At 46.7% G+C, this 12055-nt stretch overlaps 1 protein-coding gene across 1 annotated transcript; it reads left to right on the top strand.

Annotated features, from left to right (window-relative positions):
* The first annotated feature begins 1439 nt into the window (after nt 1–1439).
* Nucleotides 1440–7659, top strand: LOC121473538 (CMRF35-like molecule 7). Its single transcript, XM_041726013.1, has 3 exons — nt 1440–1559; nt 4904–5236; nt 6988–7659. Exons 1-3 carry the CDS (start codon nt 1520–1522, stop codon nt 7164–7166), a joined length of 552 nt encoding a protein of 183 aa, XP_041581947.1. The 5' UTR covers nt 1440–1519; the 3' UTR covers nt 7167–7659.
* The last annotated feature ends 4396 nt before the right edge of the window (nt 7660–12055 follow it).

Genomic DNA, 12055 nt, shown 5'->3' with positions numbered 1-12055 from the left:
TTTGGGGAATCCAAGGCAGCTAGAGAAGATGCTAGAGGCCACCTTCAGCCTTCTTCATTTAGAAGATCTCTCTCCTCTCTACCAAGAAGGCATAGGCTGTAGGTCAAGAAGGGATGGAAGGCTCAAAGAAACTGGCACACTATGACACCCCTATTTCTTTCTCTTTTTAAAAGATTTTATTTATTTATTCATGAGAGGCAAACAGAAAGCCAGAGACATAGGCAGAGGGAGAAGCTGGCTCCCTGTAGGGAGCCTGATGTGGGACTTGATCCCAAGACCCTGGGATCATGCCCTGAGCTGAAGGCACATACTCAACCACTGAGTTACTCAGCCGTCCCTGACACCCCTGTTTCACATGCTGTGTTGTCCCCACATGCTCAGAGCCCCAATCATCTATGTTCTGGCTCATTCTCCATAACAATCAGGTAACCAACAATGATCAGTCATTTGAGGTATGTGTGGGATATAAGAGAGAAGGACCAAACCAGACCAAATCAACATATTACCACAGAGCGAGGAGAGTTTAAAAACCTCAGCAAGCAGAGAACTAAAAAGGAGCTTTTGAAATGAAAATGTAATTCCTAAACTAAACATTTCATGCAAGGATCGAAGAGATGTAAAAACACAAAACCAAACCGAATCTTCCCAAGAAGTAGAATTAACCTCTAACATAAAAGAAAAAGGAGACAGAGGAATTAATTCAGAGGGGAGAGGAAAGGAGGCAGAGGACAGAGGGAAGTGAGGACATGCGAAGGAAAAGGGGAGCCCTGTGGGCAAGTCACTGAGGAGGGCGTTAACATAAGCAGTTTGAGGGTGAGAAGTGGCCTTGGTCCACAACCAGCAGAAATACCCCAACAGATGGCAGAGGAAGCATGGAGGGCACAATGAAGCTGATAGGAAACAGTCACTTTTCCTTCCTTAAAATCTCCCTGTGGCATGTCTATGTCTGAGGAACTTAGAATCTCGAGGAGAAGACTGAGGGTCAGGTTCAGGATTGGACCAGGGGAAGGGCAGGAGTGGTGGTCTGGGATGCACTGAGGTGGGCTGCCTAGAAGGAGGGTTAGGATGGGGCTGTTTGTCCAGCAAGGCTGAGTGTGAGCCCTGAGCACTGCATTCTTCTCCATATGCAAATCCAATGTGTCCCTACCACTTCCTTGGACCAACACTCTGAGGGTCAAGTATCTGGGGCCTGTGGCACGGTGTCACTTAGATTGCTGGCAGCAGGCTTCCCAGCTCCTCGAGAACGGTGGCAAGTGGCACCCTGGCCAGTGGGACACTTTGTTTCCCTCATCATTGAGACAAATCATGCCAGTCATAGGCTCTCAAAATCTGGCACTGCCTTTCTCCTAATTATTGAAATTAGGAAATAACTGAAGAAAAAAAATAAGGGAAGTAGATGAGAGAAACTATAATAGAGAAATAGAAGGCATTTTTCCTCTGAGCTCAGTTTCAGTCCTGGAGGGCAGTGGGCATTATTAGCTGAGCACAAGGAAGACAACTCAGGCCGGCAGGACAGGACATGTGGCTTCTCTCAGTTCTGTTGCTTCCTGTCGTCCAAGGTGAGTGGGATGGGGGTTTCAGGATGGAGCACCTGCAGGGCGAGGGTTGGACATAGGGTCTCTCCTAGGGGAAATGGCAAGGCCTTTCACTCATTCAGACATTTTCTCATTAAAATTATATTTAAAATTTTTTTTGCTACCTGACAGGTACTAAGTTAGGTATTGGGGGAAAGAAAATAAAAATAAATAACACAAGTGGCTGTTTTCTATGGCACTGTTCTCCATCCCTGGCAGATAGATGGATAGACAGAGGATGGATGAATGGATAGATGGATACATGGACGGATGGGCAAATGATAGGTAGATGCACACAGGCATACATATATACACATATACCAAACATTAATTCCTGAGAAATATTTAAGGAGCCAGATCTCAGGCTCTAGCTGACAACCACTCAGTCAAGTGGGGTTCAGACATATGGATCATTTAAAAGCCTGCACAACTGGTCTTGACTTGTAGCTAGAGTCAAGATCATCTCTTCTTAAAAGCTCAGAGTAGAGGGAGGAAGACAGGCAGCAAAACCTGGGTGTGATAAGCTCTCTGGAGAGTTACTCAACACCACAATTCAGACTGTTTGAGTCTTTCTCTGGATAAGCCAAAGACCAGAGGCTCATCCAATTATTTCAGCTCAACAGCCAAGGCAGAATGAGCAATGTCACCAGGGAGGGAAGACCAGAGATGAAAAGATATCTATTTCTGGGTTGGATGTCAAATCCGTGGGGGCAGCTGACGCTTGATGCTCCAAGGAGGCAGGAGCAAGGTCCATGGCCCCCCAGCTCTGTTCTCTCTCCTTCTCCAGAAACACAGGGCTTAGGGCAGGCTGCAGAGAGTGTCTCCTCTGGGAAGGAAGTCATCATGGGAAAAGAAGTGAACCCATTTACTTATCCGTTGACCTCTAAGATACGTATAGAGGTAAAACATTCTGATGGGGAGAGTCTTATGGAGAACACCTATTGGGAAAATGGGTGTCTTACTATTTTCTTAACTTGGAAGTTCATGTGCATAAGAGGGTTGCATATGCATATGAGTCATAAGAGTAAAAGACCACAGGCTTAGTGGCTTAAACTAGAGAAATTTCTTTTCTCACAGTTCTCAATGCTGGGCCATCCAAATTGAGGTGCAAGCAGATTCAATTAGTCATGAAAGCTCTCGTTCTGGGTTTCAGGCAGCCACCTTCTCACAGTGACCTTCACCTTGTGCCCAGGCAAAGAGAGACAGGGAGATCAGGAGACAGAGACAGAGAGAAAGATGGAGAGAGAAGCTCTTGGGTGACTTTTCTTACAAGAGCACCGATTCCATCTTGACATCCCCATCACAATCTCCTCTAGCCCGAATGACCTCCCAAAGGCCCCATCTTCCAATACCATCCCTTTGGAGCTTACAACTTTAACATAGGAATTTAGGGATAACACAAACATTGTCCTCGACAATCTAGAGGCAGAATTGATCAAGGGGTGAACAGCGCTAGCTCATCTGTTGTCACTTTGACATCACCACCACCCCCTCTAAGTCCTCTTCTGCATCACTGCCCCAAACCTGGGAATCACCTTTCCTCCATTCCTCTTCCTTCAATGGGTTGGAGTTTGTCCATGGAAGCAGGTGTCAGAGATTTAGAGGGCGGGAGAACAGCCTCACTCTCTGGAGGCAGCTAAAGTGGCTGGGGTAGATGAGAGATTCAGAGTGGCTTCCTGTCACATACCCAGGAACCTTTACTCTGCTGTGGAGACTGAAGATAATTAGTGGCATTTTCTCAGAGAATTTTCAGAATCACAGCAGCTTCTTATCGACTCTTGAGAAAACCCATCCTGGGACTTTGGCTGCAAACACAGCATCACCTTCCCTCACCATGAGTCAATACAGATACTAGTATATGACTGCTCATAGCAAGATTTTCATTGGCCAAAAATTCAAACAACCCATGATTCATCAGCTGGTGAACGGATAAGCTAAATGTGGCCAGACTCTACCATGGACTGCAGTGCCCACACGTGCTACCACATGGATGAACCTTAACACACATTACACTAAGTGAATGAAGCCAGACAAAAAGGTCATAGATTGAAGGATTCCATGTATAAGAAGTGTCCAGAATAGAGAAATCTATAGACAGAACGTAGATCCGTGGTTGTAGAAGGCTTCAGGTAAGAGGGAAGTGGGGAACGACAAGGGGTACAGGGTTTCCTTCTGCAGTGACAAAATGTTCTGGAATTAGAGGTGATGGTGGCACAACTTTGTGAAAGTCCTAAAACCACCGAAAGCTACACTTAAAATTCGTGATATGTGAATTATATCTCAACCTATAAAGTCAACAAAAGTAAATTCTGAGCCTTAAAATGCTTTAATTCATTTTAGAAAGGGAGAAAATTCTCATTGTCTTTAACTTAACAGTTGGAAAAAGAGCACTAGTGGTATTCTTGAGAAAAGAAGATGAATAAAATTATACATATGAGAAAATAATGACAGGAAACAAAAACAGTAACACGAACTAATCTTAAAGCTGGTTTAATGGAGAAAAAACATGGAGGAGAGGAGGAGAAACAGGAGGAGGACATCCCACAGCAGGTGTAATCCACCCAAATCAGACGGCACATGTGGTTTGAATGTGTAATTAAAACAGAGGCAAACATTTTAATTATTAAAGCATACTTGCTAAGTGTAGAGGTTTATGCTAATAATGCTCTGTGAAATAGATTAACTTTCTGGGAAAAGGAACCAAACCAATAGGACAGATTCAAGAACCATCAAAGAATTTGAATAGTCGATATTCAGGGGAAAACAATTTCATGTAATCAAGAATTTGTCCCAATAATGAATTTGCCAGATAGTTTTGTAGATAATTTTTAGGATTCTAAAGACACGGAAATTCCTTTGTTCTCTTTATGTGCTGATCACCAGTATTTTCAAGTTGAGAGTTTCTGAGCCAAATCCAGATACCTGGCTACTCAAGAATAATGAAAAGATTTAAAACCACAGAGTCCACATCTTGAATGAGGAGACTGGGCTGAAATGGACTGGGGCCGTGCTTTCCCCTGGGTCATTTGCTCTCCAGGTGACATTGGTCATGAGGGTTGGATTATAGGAAGTTGTCACTGCTCAGTGTGGACATTTTTGTTTCTGTGAGATGGATAGTTGTGCTTTTAGGGGATTTTTGTGATGGCTTTGACCCAGTGGAGTTTTGAAGGACAAAGGTCTGTCTTGTGGAAGGTGTATCCCCTCTTTGACTGTTACTCAACTCATCAGGCACTTGGACTTATTGGAGTTATTTGTGATGCAGGAGGCTGGGGTCTGCCTTCAGGTGGTGGGGTGGGGTGGTGACAGGCACCTGGGTTTGTGTTTTTCAGGCTCACCTGCCCTCATGGCAGTGTCCGATGCAGTGAGTGGCCCAGTGCGGGGCTCACTGACCGTGCAGTGTCGCTATGAACCCGGATGGGAGACTTACAATAAGTGGTGGTGTCAAGGAGCCGAGTGGAAAAGCTGCCATATCCTAGTTCAAACTGATGGATCAGAGAGGGAAGCAAAGGGTGACCGAGTGTCTATCAAGGACAATCAGAAACTGCGTGTGTTCACCGTGACCATGGAGGAGCTCAGGTGGAACAATGCAGATACCTACTGGTGTGGGATTGAGAGATCTGGAACTGACCTTGGGGTTGAAGTTAAAGTGACCATTGACCCAGGTAAGAGTATGTGTGTGTGTGGATGAGTCTCTTCAGAACGTTCTCTGTCCTGGTCCCTGAGGTTCCTCTCCAGTGACTTAAGTGTCATTTGGAGAGAATTGTCACACAGGATGGTTGAGTCCTGAGTTCTCCAAGAATCCCAGGTGACCCCTTGGGTTGGGAGGGACAGAGCTTCTCTTAGATGCTCTCATGGCTGTATCCTCCAGGACAAGATCAAGCCTTTCTGGGCAGGTGTTTCTCTGCACAGTGCAGTGCATGAGTCTATTGCCCACAGAGATCAAGGTGATGGTCCCAGTTTCAGCCCATGGGCCAAAGGGACCATCTTCCATGGGACCCAGAGACCCCAATTCTTGCCAATGCCTTCCTGGACCTCTGGTGCCCACGTGTCCCTGCTCTTTCTGGAGTTTGGGGCCAGGGCTTCAGAGTGGCTCTTCCTACCCCCTGTTCCATACCCAGTCTGAGAGAGAAGACGCCCAGCACAGTGCGTGAGCAGTGGTTGATTCCTGAGGTCCAGAAAGGCCTCCCCAGTCAAAAACCTGTTTAAATCTGTCAAATACTTTTTCTGCATCTATGAGATGACCATACAATTTTTTTCATTGACTCAATTAATGTGCATATTATACTTACTGTTTTTCTCATGTTCAAACCATTTTATGTTCTTGGGATAAAGTTCTCCTGCAGAAAATAGAATAGTACCATCTGCAATGTATTATTGTCGGTGATGATGTACTATCTTTCTTCTATATTCTTGGATTCAACTTGCTGTATTTTTGTTGCAGACTTTTGCATTTGTGTTGAATAGTGATTTTTTTTTAACTTATAATATTTCTTTTTTGTACTGCCCTTGTCAGGTTTTGGCATCAAGAGTATGCTACTCTCATTAAGTGGATTTAGAATTGCATCCTGTTTTCCTATGTCCTGGAATTTTTTTTGTGTAAGACAGACACTGCTTTCTTAAATGTTAGTGGATATCTCCATTGAAGCTCTATGGGCCTGGAGGTTTTTTTGGACAGGCTTTATTTTATTCATACTTATTTATTTTAAGTAAGTTCTCTAGCCAACGTGGGGCTTGAACTCAAGACCTTGAGATTAAGAGTCACAAGCTGTGCCCACTGAGCCAGCCAGGTGCCCCTTGGAGAAGTTTTTAATAATGGATGTGATTCTTTTAAATAGGCACAAGATGATTCTGGTTCTCTATTTCTTTTTGTACCTCTTTTATCATATCACTTTTTTTTTGCTAGAAATTGGCTTATTGCACCTAAAGTATCAAATTTATTGGCAAAAACTGGTTTAGATATCCTTTTATTATCCTTTCCCCTTATTAACTCTCCTTTTTTAATAGGCTCAGAATATTGTGTGATGTGTCTGTTTTCACTCCTGATATTGATTATGAAGACCTATCCTTTTATCACAAATATCTTGCTAGGATTTTTAAAATTTTTATTATTTTAAAAAAGATTTTGTTTATTTATTCATGAGAGACAGACAGAGATTGAGGCAGAGACATAGGCAGAGAGAGAAGCAGGCTGTCTTCAGGAAGCCTGATGTGGGACTCCATCCCAGGATTCTGGATCAAGACCTGAGTCAAAGGCAGATGCTCAACCAATGAGCCACCCAGGTGGCCCTAGGGTTTTGTTTATTTTTAAAGAACAATTGTTGGCTTTTTGGTCTTCTCTATTTTATATTTTCTTTCTAATTCATTAACTTTTTCTCTTTTTCATTATTTCCTTGCTTCTACTTTCCTCTGCAAGTGATCGTGCAGTGTCACTATGGCCCAGGGTGGGAGACCTTCGTGAAGTCATGGTGTCCAGATGCTGATTTGAATAGTTGTGCCATCCTTGTTCAAACCACTGGATCACAGCTGAAGAAGAACCAGCTGTCCATCGATCAGAAAAGGCAAACATTCTCCATGGCCATATGGGGAGAGTAAAACAACTTTTGAGAACAAATCTGCTGTTGCTTTTCTGAGGTGCTGCCCAGGCGTTTTACAGTATGGCAACCCTGCTCACACCCAATATCTAGAAGTTTAAATAAGTCCCAAAGCTTAGAATTCCTCCCTGAGTTCTTGCTTTGTTCTTTGTTCTTCCTGGGGCACCATTTAAAATAACCACTTAGATTTGATTGCATGAAGAATGAATGGCCTCTGCCCTAACCACTGTATATACAAGAGGAGCTACTACCTTGCTCTTGGTCTCCAGCTTGCTCCCGGTCTGGGATGGAGGACTGCCTTTCCCCAGGCTCATTGGGTGCCTCTCCCCTAGATCTGTAGACAATAAACTTTGTGCCTCTACTTCCTTTTGTCCCTTTCTTTGTTCCTCAAAGAGTTAAAAATAGAGCTACCTTATGACCCAGCAATTGCACTGCTGGGGATTTACCCCAAAGATACAGATGCAGTGAAATGCTGGAACACCTGCACCCCAATGTTTATAGCAGCAATGTCCACAATAGCCACACTGCGGAAGCAGCTTCGGTGTCCATCGAAAGATGAATAGATGAAGAAGCTGTGGTCTATGTATACAATGGAATATTCCTCAGCCATTAGAAATGACAAACACCCACCATTTGCTTCGAAGTGGATGGAACTGGAGGGTATTATGCTGAGTGAAGTAAGTCAATTGGAGAAGGACAAACATTATATGGTCTCATTCATTTGGGGAATATAAAAAATAGTGAAGGGAATAAAGGGGAAAGAAGAGAAAATGAGTGGGAAATATCAGGGAGGGAGACAGAACATGAGAGACTCCTAACCCTGGGAAACAAACAAGGGGTGGCAGGAAGGGAGGTGGGCAGGGGGTGGGGGTGACTGGGTGACGGGCACTGAGGAGGGCACTTGATAGGATGAGCACTGGGTGTTATGCTATATGTTGGCAAATCGAACTCCAATAAAAATATACAAAAAGGAAAAAAAAAAAGAAAAAGTCTTGTGATTTAGTTTTGAATGAGTGAATGGGAAGAAGTTAAACCCAAAGGGCTGGGCATCCTGGACTTGCTGTTGCACTGTTGGTGGGTGGGGTGGCGGGTGAGAGCAATCTTGGAAAGCCCCAAAATGAATCCAAACCCAGGAGTGGCTGATGATGGGTCAGAGCTGGAGTGTGGACAGCATCACAGGTGTGAAGAGGACAGATCTGAGTCCCTCATTTGTCCCGTCTGGATGGAGAAGTCCAAACTGTCCCTGAAGACCTGCGCCTGAAGGACCAGGGAAGCTAAGGGGCCAATGGAGGGACAGAAATGAACTGTTCTTGGGATCACTGGGTGAGTCCTCTGTCCTTGGAGGCCACCAAAGTAGATACAGGGACACGTGGCTATTTGCATTGTCTCAAAGCTCCTCCCCACTAACCACTCATTACTTACACATTGAGAAGGAGTAACTTCAATGAGTTTTGACAGATTTATAGCCATAACCTCCCAATTGCCAGATATATTCTAAGTCTAGTGTTGGATTTAGTGTCACATGGGACCTTCTAGAATGCACAGGTCATCCTCTGACATAAAAAACATTGAAATAGTGTCCCAACAAAATAATCTCAAAAGAGCTCAGGAAAGCTACAGATTTAATAGGAAATGCATAGAACAAACAGATGGGATGTGGGGTGGGGATGGTCACCTCTGTCTGCAATCTTTAACATTCAGGCATTCTTTCTGCAGGAGGCACTGAATCAGCAGCAGGTGGAATGGGCAACCTCTGTACTCTTGGCCCATCAGGGGTCTCTGGCCATTGGAACACTCGGGGGCTTTGGGATTTAATTCCAGTTTTATGGTTCCTGGTTGGTCTGGAATTGTAAAATTCATCATTGGCCAGAGTCCTGAATGATGTAAGAGGCCATTATCCTTGGCAGAGCCACTGCAGGGTCCCAAGGAAGAGTGGCACCAGGAGGATCCACGCCAGAGGATTCTGGGCTGCTACAGAGGAGGTCCCCGACCTGTGCAGAGCAGAGAGGGAACCAGTCTATTCCTGGGGTCAGGACAAGGGGAGTCCCCACCTAACAAGGACTCTTGTTTCTCTTGGAAATGAAACCTCTGCCCATTCCTTGCTCAGAAGTCAGAGGGTGTGGGGGTGCCAAGGGGACAGGAGTTGTGGTTCTCCTGCTCAGTCTGACTCTATTCTTCCCCTGGGTCCCCTGACTCCAGCTTAGCGACATCACAGTACACAGCAGGAATCCAAGCAGGGACCCCTTCACAGAGGTCAAGAGCGCAAAGCTGAGGTTGCAGAGCAGGACCCTGTGCAGGGGACACGGTGACAGGTGTGAGCTCCCTCTTAAGGCGTGAGCTTCCTCTTCAGGGGCAGCCCAGCCCCTTCCTTTCTGACCTGACTCCTGAGCCCAGAGCTGCAGGCAGGCAGCCTTGGTTCCTGCCAGGGAAGCCCCTCTGAGGGGACAGACGTGCTGCCCAAGGCTCAATCTATAGGGGCCTCCCTGCAGACTTAGCCTGGGGTCCAGCACCCATGGCCCCTGATTTCATCCTGCTTTATGGCTGCTCCCCCACAATTCCCCTCCACCTCACCTGCAGGCCAGCCAAGCCCAAGGCTTTTCTTGGTCTGTCTTTCTCATCCTACTTCTGTCCCACCTTGTGTCAGTTCTGCTCAACTTTGAAGCTCAAAACTAATATTCCCAATTTGAAGAGAAGAAATTTCCCGACCCCTGTTCATCTGGATATTTACCTTCTGGGTTCTCCTGGTAGGGGCCTCTCTCAGCTCTGACCCCCATGGGGTAGCACATATGAGGTGTACTCTCTCTTACATCCTGTTTAGTGGACACGGGATCTAGGAGGACAATGGCCCTTGCTTACATGTGTCCCCCTGGTGGTCCCTCTCAGTGTCCAAGAGTCTGACCCCCTCACCTCGGCCTCATCCCCTCCTCCCCCAGCAGGGCCAGGACCTGTGTAGGCCACCTTGCTCTGTCCTTCTACCTGCCTTGAGCGTGACGGGCCATGTGGATTTCACAGGTGGTGTTCTGGAGAGGGTGCACGCTGCTTTGCACTTCCTCAAAATATCCTTTAAGTCACTGTGCTCTTTTCACAAATTCCACTCCCTGTGGAGCTGCTGTCCCATCTCTCCACCCCACAGGCTTCTCCTATGCTCTTTGGTCTCCTAAAAGTTCTGCATCCTCCACTCCCCACTCAACAGAACAACTGGTCTCCAAACATCACCAGCAGGACACAGTTGGTTGTAAAGCATGAGCCAAGTGCCTCACCTCATTTGGGTCCAGACTCCAATCAAATCTCCAGGCCCTCATTCAGAGGGATACTGAACACACTGCCTGGTGGAGCCAGGCTCCAAGGAATCGGGGACTTGAGACAGGAAGAAAGTATGACTGGAACTGGATGGGAGCTGATGGAGGGAAATACGGAAGGTGGGACCCAGGGAGGGAATGCACTTTCACCCCGCCTCTGATGGGATGAAACTGGGGCAGAGGATTTGACCTTAGAAAGAACTAACTGATTCTTCTTTGGATGCCTCTTTGATGATGCTCTTTGATGAAACAGCTAATTGATTATCTTTGAATGTTTCTTAGGAGATCAGCTTCAGATTGATAGCCCAGACCTTTTACCATGTTGGGAATATGAGAAAGCAGGAATCCCAGCTTCCCACTTCTTCCCAGCATTGCACTAGCACTTGGGGATGGGAGGGCTGGAACCATAGAGCAGATACCCACCCTTGACTGTCTGAGAGTGGAATAACACCCTCCTCAGAGATGTCCTAACCCCCAGACCTGTGAATGTGGTAGGTTACATGGCAAGGGGGAGTGCATGATACAGATGCAGTTAAGATTCCCAACCAGCTGACCTAGAGATGGGGAGATTATCCTGGGCTATCCAGGTGGACCTTATGTGTCACCAGCTGTGTGTGGATAAGTGATGGAGCAGGGGAGGGCCAGTGTCACAGTAATGTGGTGTGAGGAGGACTCGACCACCACTGCTGGCTGTGAGGACAGAAGGTGCCCCGAGCCGGGGGGCCCAGGGGTCTCTAGAGGCTGGAAAAGACAAGGAAGTGCTTCTCCCTTAGAGCCTCCAGAAGAGCCAGCCCTGCCAGCACCTTCACTTTAGCCCAGGGAGCCTCATGTCAGACCTTTGCTCTCTAGAACCTTACATCATCAAACTGGTTTGTCTTTTGCCACCAGGTTGGTGGTGATTTGTTTCAGCAGCCACAGGAAAGGAACACAGAGCAGTTCCCTTCTGGTGTAGTTGAGGCTGGAACCAGCTACACCTTTTTGGGGTCGTTGTGAGTTGGGAGGCAGGTCAGAAGGAGACCAGAGCCTTCTCTCCTGCTGCCCAGCCGAAGAACTTTGTTAGGTTCTTCCTGGGGAGTGGGGAGCTCTTTAAGTACTCAGAGGCATAAAGGAGGGGGCCCAGGGCAGACGATGCTGATTCTCCCCTGCCAGGAAACCTCAGTTTCCAAGGGGGTCCCTGACAGAGTGCCCCGAGGGGAGTGGTCACAGGGGCAGCAGGGGGAAAGGTCTGCTGGGGTCCAGCTCTACTCACCTGCTGCCAGGGTTGATCTCGGGCTGACTGCTGGTGAGGCCCTGGGTAGACGGAAGCAAGGTATGACTTGCCATTGTGGGTCTTGGCACAGTTTTGGGAAAGTCTGTTGGATCTGGTGCTAAACACACAGAGGAGAGCGTGGTGTGAGAGTGATGCAGGTGGCTCCTCAGGGCCGTCACCTCTTCCCACCCCTAGGGATGCCGCTTTTGTTTTAATGCCACTGTTTAGCCACATTCGTCTGTTCTTACATCTTATTGGTTTAATAACATATTATGATTTCAATGCAGTTCACCACCATGGGAGGCATTGGGGGGGTGGGGAGCTCTGTGGCAATTGCACTCA

This window comes from Vulpes lagopus, chromosome 12 (genome assembly GCF_018345385.1).
Source record: "Vulpes lagopus strain Blue_001 chromosome 12, ASM1834538v1, whole genome shotgun sequence".
Taxonomy (NCBI): domain Eukaryota; kingdom Metazoa; phylum Chordata; class Mammalia; order Carnivora; family Canidae; genus Vulpes; species Vulpes lagopus.
This window is presented reverse-complemented; position numbering and strand designations above follow the sequence as displayed.